This window comes from Aquarana catesbeiana, linkage group LG03 (genome assembly GCF_042186555.1).
Source record: "Aquarana catesbeiana isolate 2022-GZ linkage group LG03, ASM4218655v1, whole genome shotgun sequence".
Taxonomy (NCBI): domain Eukaryota; kingdom Metazoa; phylum Chordata; class Amphibia; order Anura; family Ranidae; genus Aquarana; species Aquarana catesbeiana.
The window spans coordinates 672,437,064-672,449,436 of record NC_133326.1 but is presented as its reverse complement, the minus strand read 5'-3'; the positions used below and the strand labels follow the sequence as shown (position 1 = coordinate 672,449,436).

Sequence of the window (12,373 nt, the reverse complement as noted above, 5' to 3'; positions counted from 1 at the left end):
GACTGCACTATTTACAGAGATTGGACATTCCTTATTTTATGGATTTTTTTTTAAGGAAAGATAGACTTATTTTGATTGATTATATATATTTTTTGTGTGCTTTTTTTATGAAATTGATGGTCACCTATATGATTTATGCATTTTATTTATTGAAGGATAGCGATGGCACCCTTGTGAGATATTATGAAGAATGTAGCAGTATGAGTAATGCCGCATACACACGACCGGACTTTACGGCATACTTGGTCCGGCGAACCTGAGTCCGTTGGACAATTCGATCATGTGTGGGCTCCAGCTGACTTTTTTTTCTCAAAAGTTTGACGGACCTAGAAATTAAACATGTTTCAAATCTGTCCGGTCGAAAAGTCTGCTCGTCTGTATGCTAGTCCGACGGACAAAAACCGACGCTAGGGCAGCTATTGGCTACTGGCTATGAACTTCCTTATTTTAGTCCGGTCGCACGTCATCACGTACGAATCCGTCGGACTTTGGTTGATCGTGTGTAGGCAAGTCAGTTCATTCGGAAAGTCCGTCGTAAAGTCCGTTGAAAAGTCCGCCGGACAAAGTCTGCCGTAAAGTCCGCTCGTGTGTACGCGGTATAAGACTCAAGGTAGCTGAAGAGATATAGAGCCAGGAACTCTGGTGGAGGACACTTGCCTTAGTTCAGTCTGAAGTGGATTAACCCTTTAAAATGGTAGCATTAGGAATCATTTTAAACCACATTTTCATACATTTCTACATCTCAGTTTATTCAAAACATAACATCAATATAAATTATAAAAAACAGGAATAGAAAACCTATATACACATCTGGAAAATTTCCCAGAATCTTCTCTGCGAGAGAAGCCAGTCCATTGGACAGTGTCCCTTCATGGTGAATAGATCACCTTCTCATTCCCTCTTCATTGCACACAAGAGATTAACAGGTGCTCCGTAAGAATGACATCAGGTGACCAGGTCCAAAGGATCAAAGGAGCCAGCCTTTGTGGTGGGCGGAGCTATGGAAGATTAAACAACAAAAGGGATCCCCTGGTGGTGGACATTTTAGGCACCACTAGGGGATCCCTTTTGTTGTTTAGTCTAAATTTTGGATGTGGCACTAAAATACAGTCGGCTGCCGATCTATGTCAATTTTCGGAGTTATGAAAGATGGGAGGAGGAGCTTCTGATGGGTCAGCCAGCAAATTTAAATAATTCTCAATCTGCACAAGAAAAGAAGACATGACACATTTTTACGTTAGTTTATGGTTCAGCTATGATATTTAAGGATATTTAAGGGGTGATTTACTAAAACTGGAGCACTCAGAATCTGGTGCAGCTGTGCATGGTAGCCTCAGCTTCTAACTTCAGCTTGTTCAATTAGGCTTTGATGATAAAACCTGGAAGCTGATTGGTTTCTATTGAGAGATGCACCAGATTTTGGGCAAATGGACTGTGCACTTTGCAAAGTGCAGTTGCACCCTGCAAGTCTTGGTAAATGAGGCAAAAGCTTCAATATGCAAAAAATACCCAATCACGTGCAAAGAAAAAAAAAAACAACAACATTTTTGCTTGCACGTGATTGGATGATAGAAGTCAGCAGAACTTATGCTCATTTACTTATCTGTGCAGCAACTGCGCTTCCAGAGTACAACAGCACTTTGCAAAGTGCACCATCAATTTGCCTTTATTAAATCAACCCCATTGCTTCATGTTACTTTATGTTATGTTCTATTACTTACTATTCTATATTTTATTGTATTCAGTTAAGTTATGTTATGTTTTATGTTCAGTTACATTACTTTATGATGTGTTCAGTTCAGTTGGGTTACTTTATGTTTTGTAAGCTTATGTTTACGTTACGTTTAGTTCTGTTCTGTTCAGTTATGTCCTGTTACCTTATGTTATGTTCAGTTACATTACGGTATTTTTTTATTTCCTTTTCTGTTACATTCAGTTACAATACGCTATGTTTAGTTATGTTAAAGCGGAGTTCCACACAAAAATGGAACTTCCGCTTTTCGGAACCCTCCCCCCCTCCGGTGTCACATTTGACACCTTTCAGGGGGGAGGGGGGTGCAAATACCTGTCTAAGACAGGTATTTGCACCCACTTCCGGCATAGACTCCCATGGGAGTCTATGCCTCTTCCCGTCCCCACCGCGCTGTCTGCTGGGAACACACAGCTCCCAGGAGAGAGCGGGGACCACTTGGGACGCGCAGCGTGACTCGCGCATGCGCAGTAGGGAACCGGTAAGTGAAGCCACAACGCTTCACTTCCTGATTCCCTCACCTAGGATGGCGGCGGCAGCTGCAGAGAACCCAGCGGGTTCTCAGCGTCCCCTGCCAACATCGCTGGACCCCGGGACAGGTAAGTGGCCATGTATTAAAAGTCAGCAGCTGCAGTATTTGTAGCTGCTGGCTTTTAATATTTTTTTTTTTTGGCGGTGTGGGTGAACCCCCGCTTTAAGGTTAGTTTAATTACTGTATGTTTTGTTATGCTCAGTTACATTATGTTTTATTAATATATGTTATTTTATGTTCATTTGTGTTATGTTATGTTACTTTACTTTATGTTCACTTACGTTGTATTTTGTCATGTTATGTTATAGTGTGCCATAATATGTTATGCTACCTTCTGTTGTATGTTACTCTATGTTTTATGCCATGTTATATTCGGTTATGTTGTATTAAGTTATGTTTTTTTAAGTTATGTTATGTTTTATTATAGTTTACTATGTTAGGTTAGGGCTCATTCACACTAGTAGTTAAGGGTAGGTAAAACCCTGCGGTTGAGCCTCCCCCCCCCCCCCAACCACTTCCCCAGTACACCTGCAGAGGCCGGGGGTGTACACAGACAGGAATTATCCTTCCTATCACTTTCAGAGGGCATAGCGCCTGCCATGTGTAACCCATCCCAGTGAATGGGACCGTTCAGCAAGTGGCCCGCAACCGCATGCAATGCACAGGGCTGCAGCACACTAATGCCGGGTTTCAAGGGGTTAAAGCAAGAAGGGAGGGGATGATACAATGCCTCCTCAATGCTGTAAAATGTTCTCTAGAGAGCAATTTGAATGCAGATTGCTCTTAAAAGAGCGAAGCATGTGTGAACGAGCCCTTATTACTTGCATTTCTTTTTCAGTTGTTTTACATTACGTTATGTTGAGTTTACATTACGCTATATATTTATATTCTATTATGTTTGTGTTCGACTATGTTTGGTTTTGCCAAGTGCCATTGGTATGTAGCAGGCTAAGCAGGCTCCATCAGATGGGAGATCAATTAGCCACAGCTCAAGAAGCCCCTAGCAACTTCTGAAGGAATCCTAGGGTTTCACAGAACCCTGGTTGAGAATAGTTGGCTTAGTGGATCTCTGAACCGGAGCATGTATAGTGACACTTTTATGACACTTTTTTTACAGCAGGCTTGTTCTTGAAAGTACTGAAGCCAGTAGTTTAGATGAATGACTTGGCAGCTTGCATTTTTAGACTATGTGTCAGAGTTCCTTCAGTCACGAGTAGGAGCCATACCTGTGCTAGCGGTTAGTCCAAGTCACTTTTATCCCGGCAGGTTCCGCAGAGGCAGCCAAAGAGCCCATTCAACACCTGGATGGTACAGAGGATGAGGGAGATTCCAGAGGCAAACAGCACCAGGGAGAACAGGGCGACATTGAAAGCCACCACTCCTTCGGGGTAGACGCAGGTGGTCCAGAGGTTTGTGTTGAACAGGTAATTGTCCTTGCTGCAGGAGAGAAGGAAAACAACAAATGTTATCCCGCCTCTTAATAGAAGGGGCTTGGCTAAGTATGGGCAGCACTGAAAGAGCTCCTTTACTCCCTTAGTGTAATTCCTAAAAACTTTCAGCTGCCAGGGGACACATTTGGCTGGAGTTGATATGGTGTATGGTCTGCCTCTTATTTACAAGTAACCATGGTTAAAGGTTCATGGTTAAAGTGAAACTGAAGCCTTGAAATGCAAGGAGGCTGTCTACCTGCCTAGCAGAGGTATTATTGGACATGGGCAACCAGGGCACATGCTTTGCAATAACTGTTTGTTGGCAGAAAAGACCACAGCTTTGGATGGCAGGATGTTATACAGCCACCCAACACACCATATTTCTTATTGCTAGTAACACAATCTTTTGTCTAACGAAAAGCTCCAGGCTGCTGCTCTGCCTGCCACCAAGAATTACATTTCTAATGCAACTAATGCCCACTCTTCAACTCAACAAAAGATCAAGTTGACCTGGCCTAACATAAAAGGTAAGAAGAGAGCTGAAGGGCTGCATGACAGCCTTCAGATAAAGCCACAAGCCTAGGTTCTGCTCCTCATGAGACTAAGTCTCAACTCCAGCATTATACCCCTCCCCCCGACGTTCAAAAGTTAATTGACCGAATTTCAGTGGGCAGTAGAGGCCATGGAAACTTGACATTTGGTCATAGGGAACCTATAACTGACTTGGGCTGGAGTTGAGGTGCCATGTACAGTCAGGACTTTGTATCCAAAGGGATTCCAAAAATTACATAGAGTTCAGTTACAAGACTTATGCCGCGTACACACGAGCGGACCTTACGGCAGACTTTGCCCGGCGGACGGTATTTCGTCAGACAATTTGATCGTGTGTGGGCTCCAGCGGACTTTGTTTTCTCAAAAGTTGGACGGACTTAGATTTGAAACATGTTTCAAATCTATCCGACGGACTCGTGTCCGGTCGAAAAGTCCGCTTGTCTGTATGCTAGTTCGACGGACAAAAAGCCACGCTAGGGCAGCTATTGGCTACTGGCTATGAACCTCCTTATTTTAGTCCGGTCATACGTCATCACGTACGAATTCGTTGGACTTTGGTGGATTGTGTGTAGGCAAGTCCGTTCATTCAGAAAGTCCGTCGTAAAGTACATCGAAAAGTCCGCCGGGCAAAGTCTGCCGTAAAGTCCGCTCGTGTGTACGCGGCATTAGGGCCACCACAAAGAGCTGCATTGCTGTTACTGCTGTTATCTTAAAAGAGTTTCAGACAAGTCACCTGGCCTAAAATAAAAGGTAACAAGGGTGCTGAAGGGTTTCATCTTTTTCTGCCTGTAACAACCCATGATAATCTTCAGATCAATCCAGGAGCCCATGTGAAGCCTCAACTTTTCTCATCATAGGACTAAGCCTCATCTCCATCATTCTACCCCCAAGGTGTTCAGATGTTAATTGCCAAAACTTCAGTGGGCACTAGAGGCCATGGAGATTGAAAGTTGGTCATAGGGAACCTATAACTGACTTGGGCTGGAGTTGAATTTCCATGTATAGTCAGGACTTTTTATCCAAAGGGGCTCCAGAAATTACATAGAGTTCAGTTAAAAGACTTAGGGTCATGATAAAGAGCTGCATTGTTGTTACTGCTGTTACCCTAAAAGTGTTTCAGACAAGTCGCCTGGTCTTAAGTAAAAGGTAACAAGAGTGCTGAAAGGTTTCATATTTTTCTGCCTGCAAGAACCTATGACAGTCTTCAGATCAATCCAGGTGCCTATGTGGAGACTTAACTTCTGCTTACATGAGACAAAGCCTCACTCACAACAATCTTCGCCCCCCCCAAGTGTTCAAATGTTATTTGCCAGAACTACAGTGGGCACTAGAGGCCATGGAACATTGGCCACCACAAAGAGCTGCATTTATGTTACTGCTGTTACCCTAATAGTATTTCAGACAAGTAAGGTATTTAGGGGGAAGGAAGGCCTTTCCATAAAATTGTGCTTGTTTTAGGCTTAGATGATTAGCAGGTCTTACCTGAAATCTTCTATCTCAGAGTCAAAGGGTCGGCCCCATTTGAGCTGCGTAAGGTTTAGAATAGACCGGTACTGGCATACTGGTCCTTTCACCATGCCCACAATGGATACGACAAAACCGTACAGCGATCCAGCCACGCCAATAGCAGCAAAGATGATTGACAGAAACATCTACAAGAGAAAAGGGGGTATATATGTCATGCAACAATCAAAATCTTTATTGTTACGACTTTAAACTTTAACTCCAGACAAAACATTTCATGGAAACTTTGGAGAGAGAAAAGGAAGAGTGTGGTCCTGTGTGGTCTCTGGAACAGGAAGTGGGACAAAATCTCCCCAACTCAGACACAAATGGCAATATAAACCTTCTCTACTTTTCTCGTTTTATCAATACTGTTACAAAAATCCCATATAATGTAAAATAATATAATGAAATATCAAATAATTCAATAATGCCAACTGCATAGTAGTATAGCATAAAAATTATATTATCGAAAGGTGCTGCATAGTATAGTAGAGTGATTTAGCAATATACAATACTACAGTAAAGCATTACACACTTCTGTATAAAATAACAATATGAAATGACACTATTAAATATTAAAGTCTAATGCCGTGTACACACAACCGGACTTTTTGACCGGACTGGTCCGACGGAACAAATCCGATCGTGTGTGGGCTTCATCTTACCTTCGGCAGACTTTTTCTGTCGAAAATCAATTGGACTTTAGATTTAGAACATGTTTCAAATCTTTCCGACGGACTCGAGTCCGATCGAAAAATCAGTTCGTCTGTATGCTAGTCCAACGGACAAAAAAAACGACACTAGGGCAGTTATTGGCTCCTGGCTATGAACTTCCTTATTCTAGTCCGGTCGTACGTCATCACGTTCAAATGACCGGACTTTCGAAAGGACTTAAGTCCGTTCGTGTGTGCGCCAGTCCGGTCATTCGTGTGTACACGGCATTACTTAATATAGTTACACAGTCTGGCATTTGTGTTATACAACAGTACACTGTAAACCCATGTAAAGCACAATATGATATAGTATAGCATATTAATGCACAATTATTTAATACTTATTTGTATTTTTTTTTACTTTTTTTGTGTGCTGGACAGCACTTACTCCTTTCTCCTCTAGGCAAGAATATTGTGCGCTCAATTCCACATATGCGCAGGTATGCCAAAGGGCTCTAGCCAGTCTTAAGACCCGGCAGAAACCTTCAGTACATCTACAGATGTGTGGGTTTTCCCCTCGTTCATACACAAAGGTGGCACAAGTAAGGAGGTCCCGGATGTTTGTTTTTATGTGCAAGACTAGAAGAACCATACAACTGCATTGTACAGCTAATGGCCTGAGACAATCTCACTGGAGTTCCCAGATCTACTGAACCTCTCAGACAAAGTAGTCACCCCCCTCCTGTTGTGCACACTTTTATCCAGTAGGGGGAGCCCATGTAGATGTGATGAGAGCATTTTTGACAGACGCAGGTGAGATGACTTCACCTGCTTTTTCCATTATTGCACACAAGATAAGATAATTATATTGCAGATGGTCAAGTGACTTTTTTTTAAATCACTAGAATAATGTTTTATCTGTTGTCAGGCAAGCAGAACTTTGGTCAGGTGCTTCAAATTTCCCTTTTTTTTTTTTTTTTTAGCTGAAAGCACACCTGTCTTGGGAGAAAGAGAGGGTTTGCCATTTCTGACCTGTTGCTGAAAATGCAACTTTTCTGAATGCAGAGCCGTGTGACTCTCAGGACTGGAGAAACAGAAATACAAATCCTTTGGCAGGTGAAACGGCTCCCTTATATGTATTTTATCTGTGTGTTTAGCTGTTTACCTGGAGCTCAGGTTTAAAGCTTAAAGGGTAACTCCACTTTCGTGGGGAAAAGAAATAGAGAATAAAGAAAAAATATTATAGCATGTATAATTGCGACACTTTTTGAGACGTCTAACCGTTTGAGCTGGCTGGTGGAAACCACCGCTCTGTTTTTTTATGTGCATTGATTTTTGCTGATGTTTGCTTGGCTTGATTTCAAGGTGTCGGAGCCCGATGGGATCATTGTCCAGGGTCTGATACCGCTGCTATCTGGAATCTGGTTCGTTTTTACAGCCCAGTCTTTTGGAGCATGGTGGGATTATTATCCAATGCTTGAAACTACCTTTATCTGGTAAGAAGTGAATTTATATGATGATGGGATATTAAAGTCTTTGTGTTTTGAAGAGCACTGAAGCTTCCTTATATTTGGTTTACTTAATTTCCTTGAAGAGCACTGAAGTTTTCACATACTTGGTTCCCTTTTGTATAAGGGTTTGCCAGTTGGACGGACATTTTTTATGCACATTTTTTCATGCACTTTTTATGAACTGAATCGATAATTTTTCACTTTATGAGTCATTTCATACTTTTTTTTATTTATTTTTATACACTTGTTTTCGTAGGAGTGGACTTTATGCCCTTACATTTTTGTCATGTGTATTTTTGCACTGTGAATATTTTTATAGATTAGCGCATCTGTTTCTTTTAACCGCTTGCCGACCAGCCGCCGTCATTTTACTGCGGCAGGTCGGCACGATCCTGCGAACCGTCGTAGCTATACGTCGGCTCGCGGGGTCGGGATAGCAGGCGCGCGCCACCGCACAGCGGGGGGTGCCGATGCTCGTGGCCGGCGGTCGCGATGACCGCCGGCCACGAGCGATCGTGAGCACGAGGGACAGAACACGGAAGTGTGTGTGTAAACACACAAATCCCTGTTCTGTTCTGAGAGGAGTGACAGATTGTGTGTTCCTATTAGCTAGGAACAACGCTCCGTCACTTCCTCTAGGCCAGTCCCCTCCCCCTTCAGTTAGAATCACCTCCTAGGGAACACAGTTAACCCCTTGATCGCCCCCTAGTGTTAACCCCTTCACTGCCAGTGACATTTTTACAGTAATCAGTGCATTTTTATAGCACTGATCGCTGTATAAATGCCAATGGTCCCAAAAATGTGTCAAAATTGTCCGATGTGTCCACCATAATGTCGCAGTCCCGATAAAAATCGCAGATCGCCGCCATTACTAGTAAAAGAAAAAATAATAAAAATGCTATAAATCTATCCCCTATTTTGTAGACACTATAACTTTTGCGCAAACCGATCAATATACGCTTCTTGACATTTTTTTACCAAAAATATGTGGAAGAATACATATCGGCCTAAACGGAGAAAAAAAATTTGCTTTTTTAAAAAAAAAATGGAGATATTTATTATAGCAAAAAGTACAAAATATTGTGTTTTTTTTTAATTGTCGCTCTGTTTTTGTTTATAGCGCAAAAGATAAAAACCGCAGAGGCGATCAAATACCACCAAAAGAAAGCTCTATTTGTGGGGAAAAAAAAGGACAATTTTGTTTGGGTACAACATCGCAGGACCGCGCAATTGTCACTTAAAGTGACGCAGTGCCGAATCGCAAAAAATGGCCCGGTCATTCAGCAGCCAAATCTTCCAGGGCTGAAGTGGTTAAAAAAAGAATCATATTGTAATTGAATGTTATTAAAAAGGACCTTTCCTTTTCAATCTACAGCCAATGTAATTTTCAGAGAATACATTGCAATATGGCTACCTGGGGTTGTTCTGTACACAGAGTGTGTACTGACCACTCCCCACAAACATCATTTCCTGCTTATGTGATTGGCTCACCAATTTTCCCAGAAGTCTGCCTAAGATACAAGTCAGATTTTAGGCATCGCCTGCAACAAAAATGTCATTTTTGGAGAGATACTTTCAATAGGAGCGCGTCTAAAGGGATGCAGGAACAGCAGATTTCCTCATTAGTGCCCTGCAGGTGCACACCTGGCAGTGAATGACGAAACCCCTCCCATTAGACCCACTCAGTACAGAGGCACAGAGAAACACAGACGGATTACTTCAGAATAACAAAAGGTAGGAATCCGCAGCAAAGGTTGTTATAATCCTTGCAATGTACATCGATCACCCAGAGGGGAATGTTTTTTTCTCAACAAAAGTGGAGTTGCGCTTTAAAGAGTAACTCCACATCTAACTCCAAAATCTGACTTATATCTTAGTGCAGACTTCTGGGAAAATCTGTGAACCAATCACACACGCATGAAATGACATTTCTGGGGGGGGTGTTCTGCATACATTCTGTGTACAGAACACCTCCAGGATGCCATATTGCATTTTACAGAAAATGATAGTTCTGCAGATTGAAAAGGAAAGGTCATTTTAATTAAAATTCAATTACATTATGACTTGAGTAGCAATTGTACATGATATATATATATATATATATATATATATATATATATATATATATATATATATATATATATATATATATATATATATATATTTTTTTGCTATTTTTTTCTCCACTAAATTGTAGTTACCCTTTCAGCTACACTTCAGGCGGTCTTCATTTCTCTTGCTTCTACCGCTCTGGCTGATATACAGTACACATATAATTAAGCCTCAAATTTTTGCCATAAAAGCAATACAATTAGCCTGTGATTGAACATCATATGCCCTGCTATGTGTAATCAACATCCAATCAAGAACATACCCCACAGCGGTTGTTGCAGCATCCCTGCCGTCCTGTCGCTTGGATGTGAATGGCTGGAATCAGGACCTAGGGAAAAGTAAATAATAATAATGAAAATTAGTAAATTCAAGGAATAAACACATGTAAATCTTGCAAATATAACTTATGTATTATATCTATATATAGATATATATTTAGATATAGATGAGAGAGAGAGAGAGAGAGAGAGAGAGAGGGAGAGAGAGGGAGAGAGAGAGGGAGAGAGAGAGAGAGAGAGAGAGAGATCACTGTGCAAAAGTGAAAATTAAAATTAAATTAAATTCATATTTAGAGTGACTACCCTTTGCCTTCAAACCAGCATCAATTCTTACACTTGCAATCAGGGATTTTGTAGGATTACAGCCAGGTGTATGATTAATCAATTATACCAAGCAGATGCTAATGATCATCAATTTCATATGTAGGTTGAAACAGTCATTAAAGCGGAGTTCCGCCTATTTTTTTTTTTTTTTAAATCAGCAGCTACAAATACTGCAGCTGCTGACTTTTAAAATAAGGACACTTACCTGTCCTAGGCGCCCGTGATGTCGGCACCCGAAGCCAATCTGTCCCTCGGCTCTTGGGTGGAGGCGCTGCCATCTTCGGTAAGGGAATCAGAAAGTGAAGCCTTGAGGCTTCACTTCCTGGTTCCATACTGTGCATGCGCAACTCGCGCTGCGGGTTCCCACTGGTCCCTGCTGTCTTCTGGGACCTGTGTATCTCCCAGAAGACAGCGGGGGGGGGGGGCGGAGAAGGCACCGGAAGTGACATAGATACCCGCTTGTGGCTCGGGTATCTATGCCCGGAAGTGGGAGCAAAATACCTGTGTCACACAGGTATCTGCTCCCCCCCTGAAAGGTGCCAAATGTGACACCGAAGGGGGGGAGGATTCCGAAAAGTGGAAGTTCCATTTTTGGGTGAAACTCCACTTTAAGTGAAGCAGAGACAAGTGCCTTAAAACAGGGTGAGGAACAGACAAACTCTGCCACTAAGATGAAGTTGTGGAAGTAAATTTCATGTCACAGGACATACAACATGGCAAGACTGAGCACAGCAACAAGACACAAGGAAGTTATACTGCATCAGCAAGGTCTCCCCCAGGCAAAGATTTCAAAGCAGACTGGGATTGCAAGATGTGCTCTTCAAGCTCTTCCTAACTTCTCATTTACTTTATGTTGTGCGTTAACCAGTGTTATGTTGCATGCTAACATGTGTTGTGTCAAGACAGCTTACTGAAAATGAAATGGCTAACAACATGCTAAAAGCTTAACATTACTCTTTTTTGCTATGCAATGCACTACTGTGTGTTCCTGTGCATCACAGCATTATACAATGCAGGTGCAATGCAATGATTGACATTCCAATGCAATAACGCAGGTAATGATAAATCAATTGCCAATGGGCCCTCCCTTTAAATATCGTTTGATTTGATATATGCACTTCCAAATAATAAATGACAATAAAATCAGTACCAGTAATCCGCCTCCGATGACTCCCCCGAGGTACAGAACTTCTGGAGTCATCTGATCGCCTGGGTTTTGTATGGGTTCAGTCTTCCATCCAGGGAAAAACAGGATTATGTTGCAGACTATGGCAATGGCAACCATGGGGTAGAGTGAGATCCCAATAAACTTGGAGCATTTTCCAGTACACATGGCGAGCAGTGGGCTATCCAAGCGTAGCGATCGGAAAAGGTGGAAGGAGAGGAGACTGTGAAGAATATATTGATCTTGGTCCTTTATATGCCCACACCACACCCAGCCCTCTTATAAAAATGACTCACATGATAGTGACGTTTGGAATGGAAAAATAACTTATTCCAGTGTCATAAGCAGAATTTTCCATACGACAGAATGACATAATGATAAACATGACAAGACATGACATGATGACCCAGAGATTTAGACTAAAGGCTAGAAAACTAGGTACAGCTGTAGTAAACTTGAATAAGTGATCTGAGATCACTTTACCTTCTGTATCTATATACCCCTTAAATGTGACATGCTTAATTCTGTGTGTGGGTAACCCAATATAACTTTTATTTTCA

General features: G+C 41.9%; 1 protein-coding gene across 1 annotated transcript; it reads right to left on the bottom strand.

The window, feature by feature from the left end:
* Positions 1-1,089: 1,089 nt before the first annotated feature.
* On the bottom strand, positions 1,090-12,070 carry LOC141133476 (transmembrane 4 L6 family member 4-like). The gene is made up of 5 exons (XM_073622867.1): positions 11,799-12,070; positions 10,309-10,374; positions 5,747-5,916; positions 3,509-3,719; positions 1,090-1,202 (listed from the first exon to the last, which is right to left on the bottom strand). Exons 1-4 carry the CDS (start codon positions 11,979-11,981, stop codon positions 3,521-3,523), a joined length of 618 nt encoding a protein of 205 aa, XP_073478968.1. The 5' UTR covers positions 11,982-12,070; the 3' UTR covers positions 1,090-1,202; positions 3,509-3,520.
* Positions 12,071-12,373: the final 303 nt, after the last annotated feature.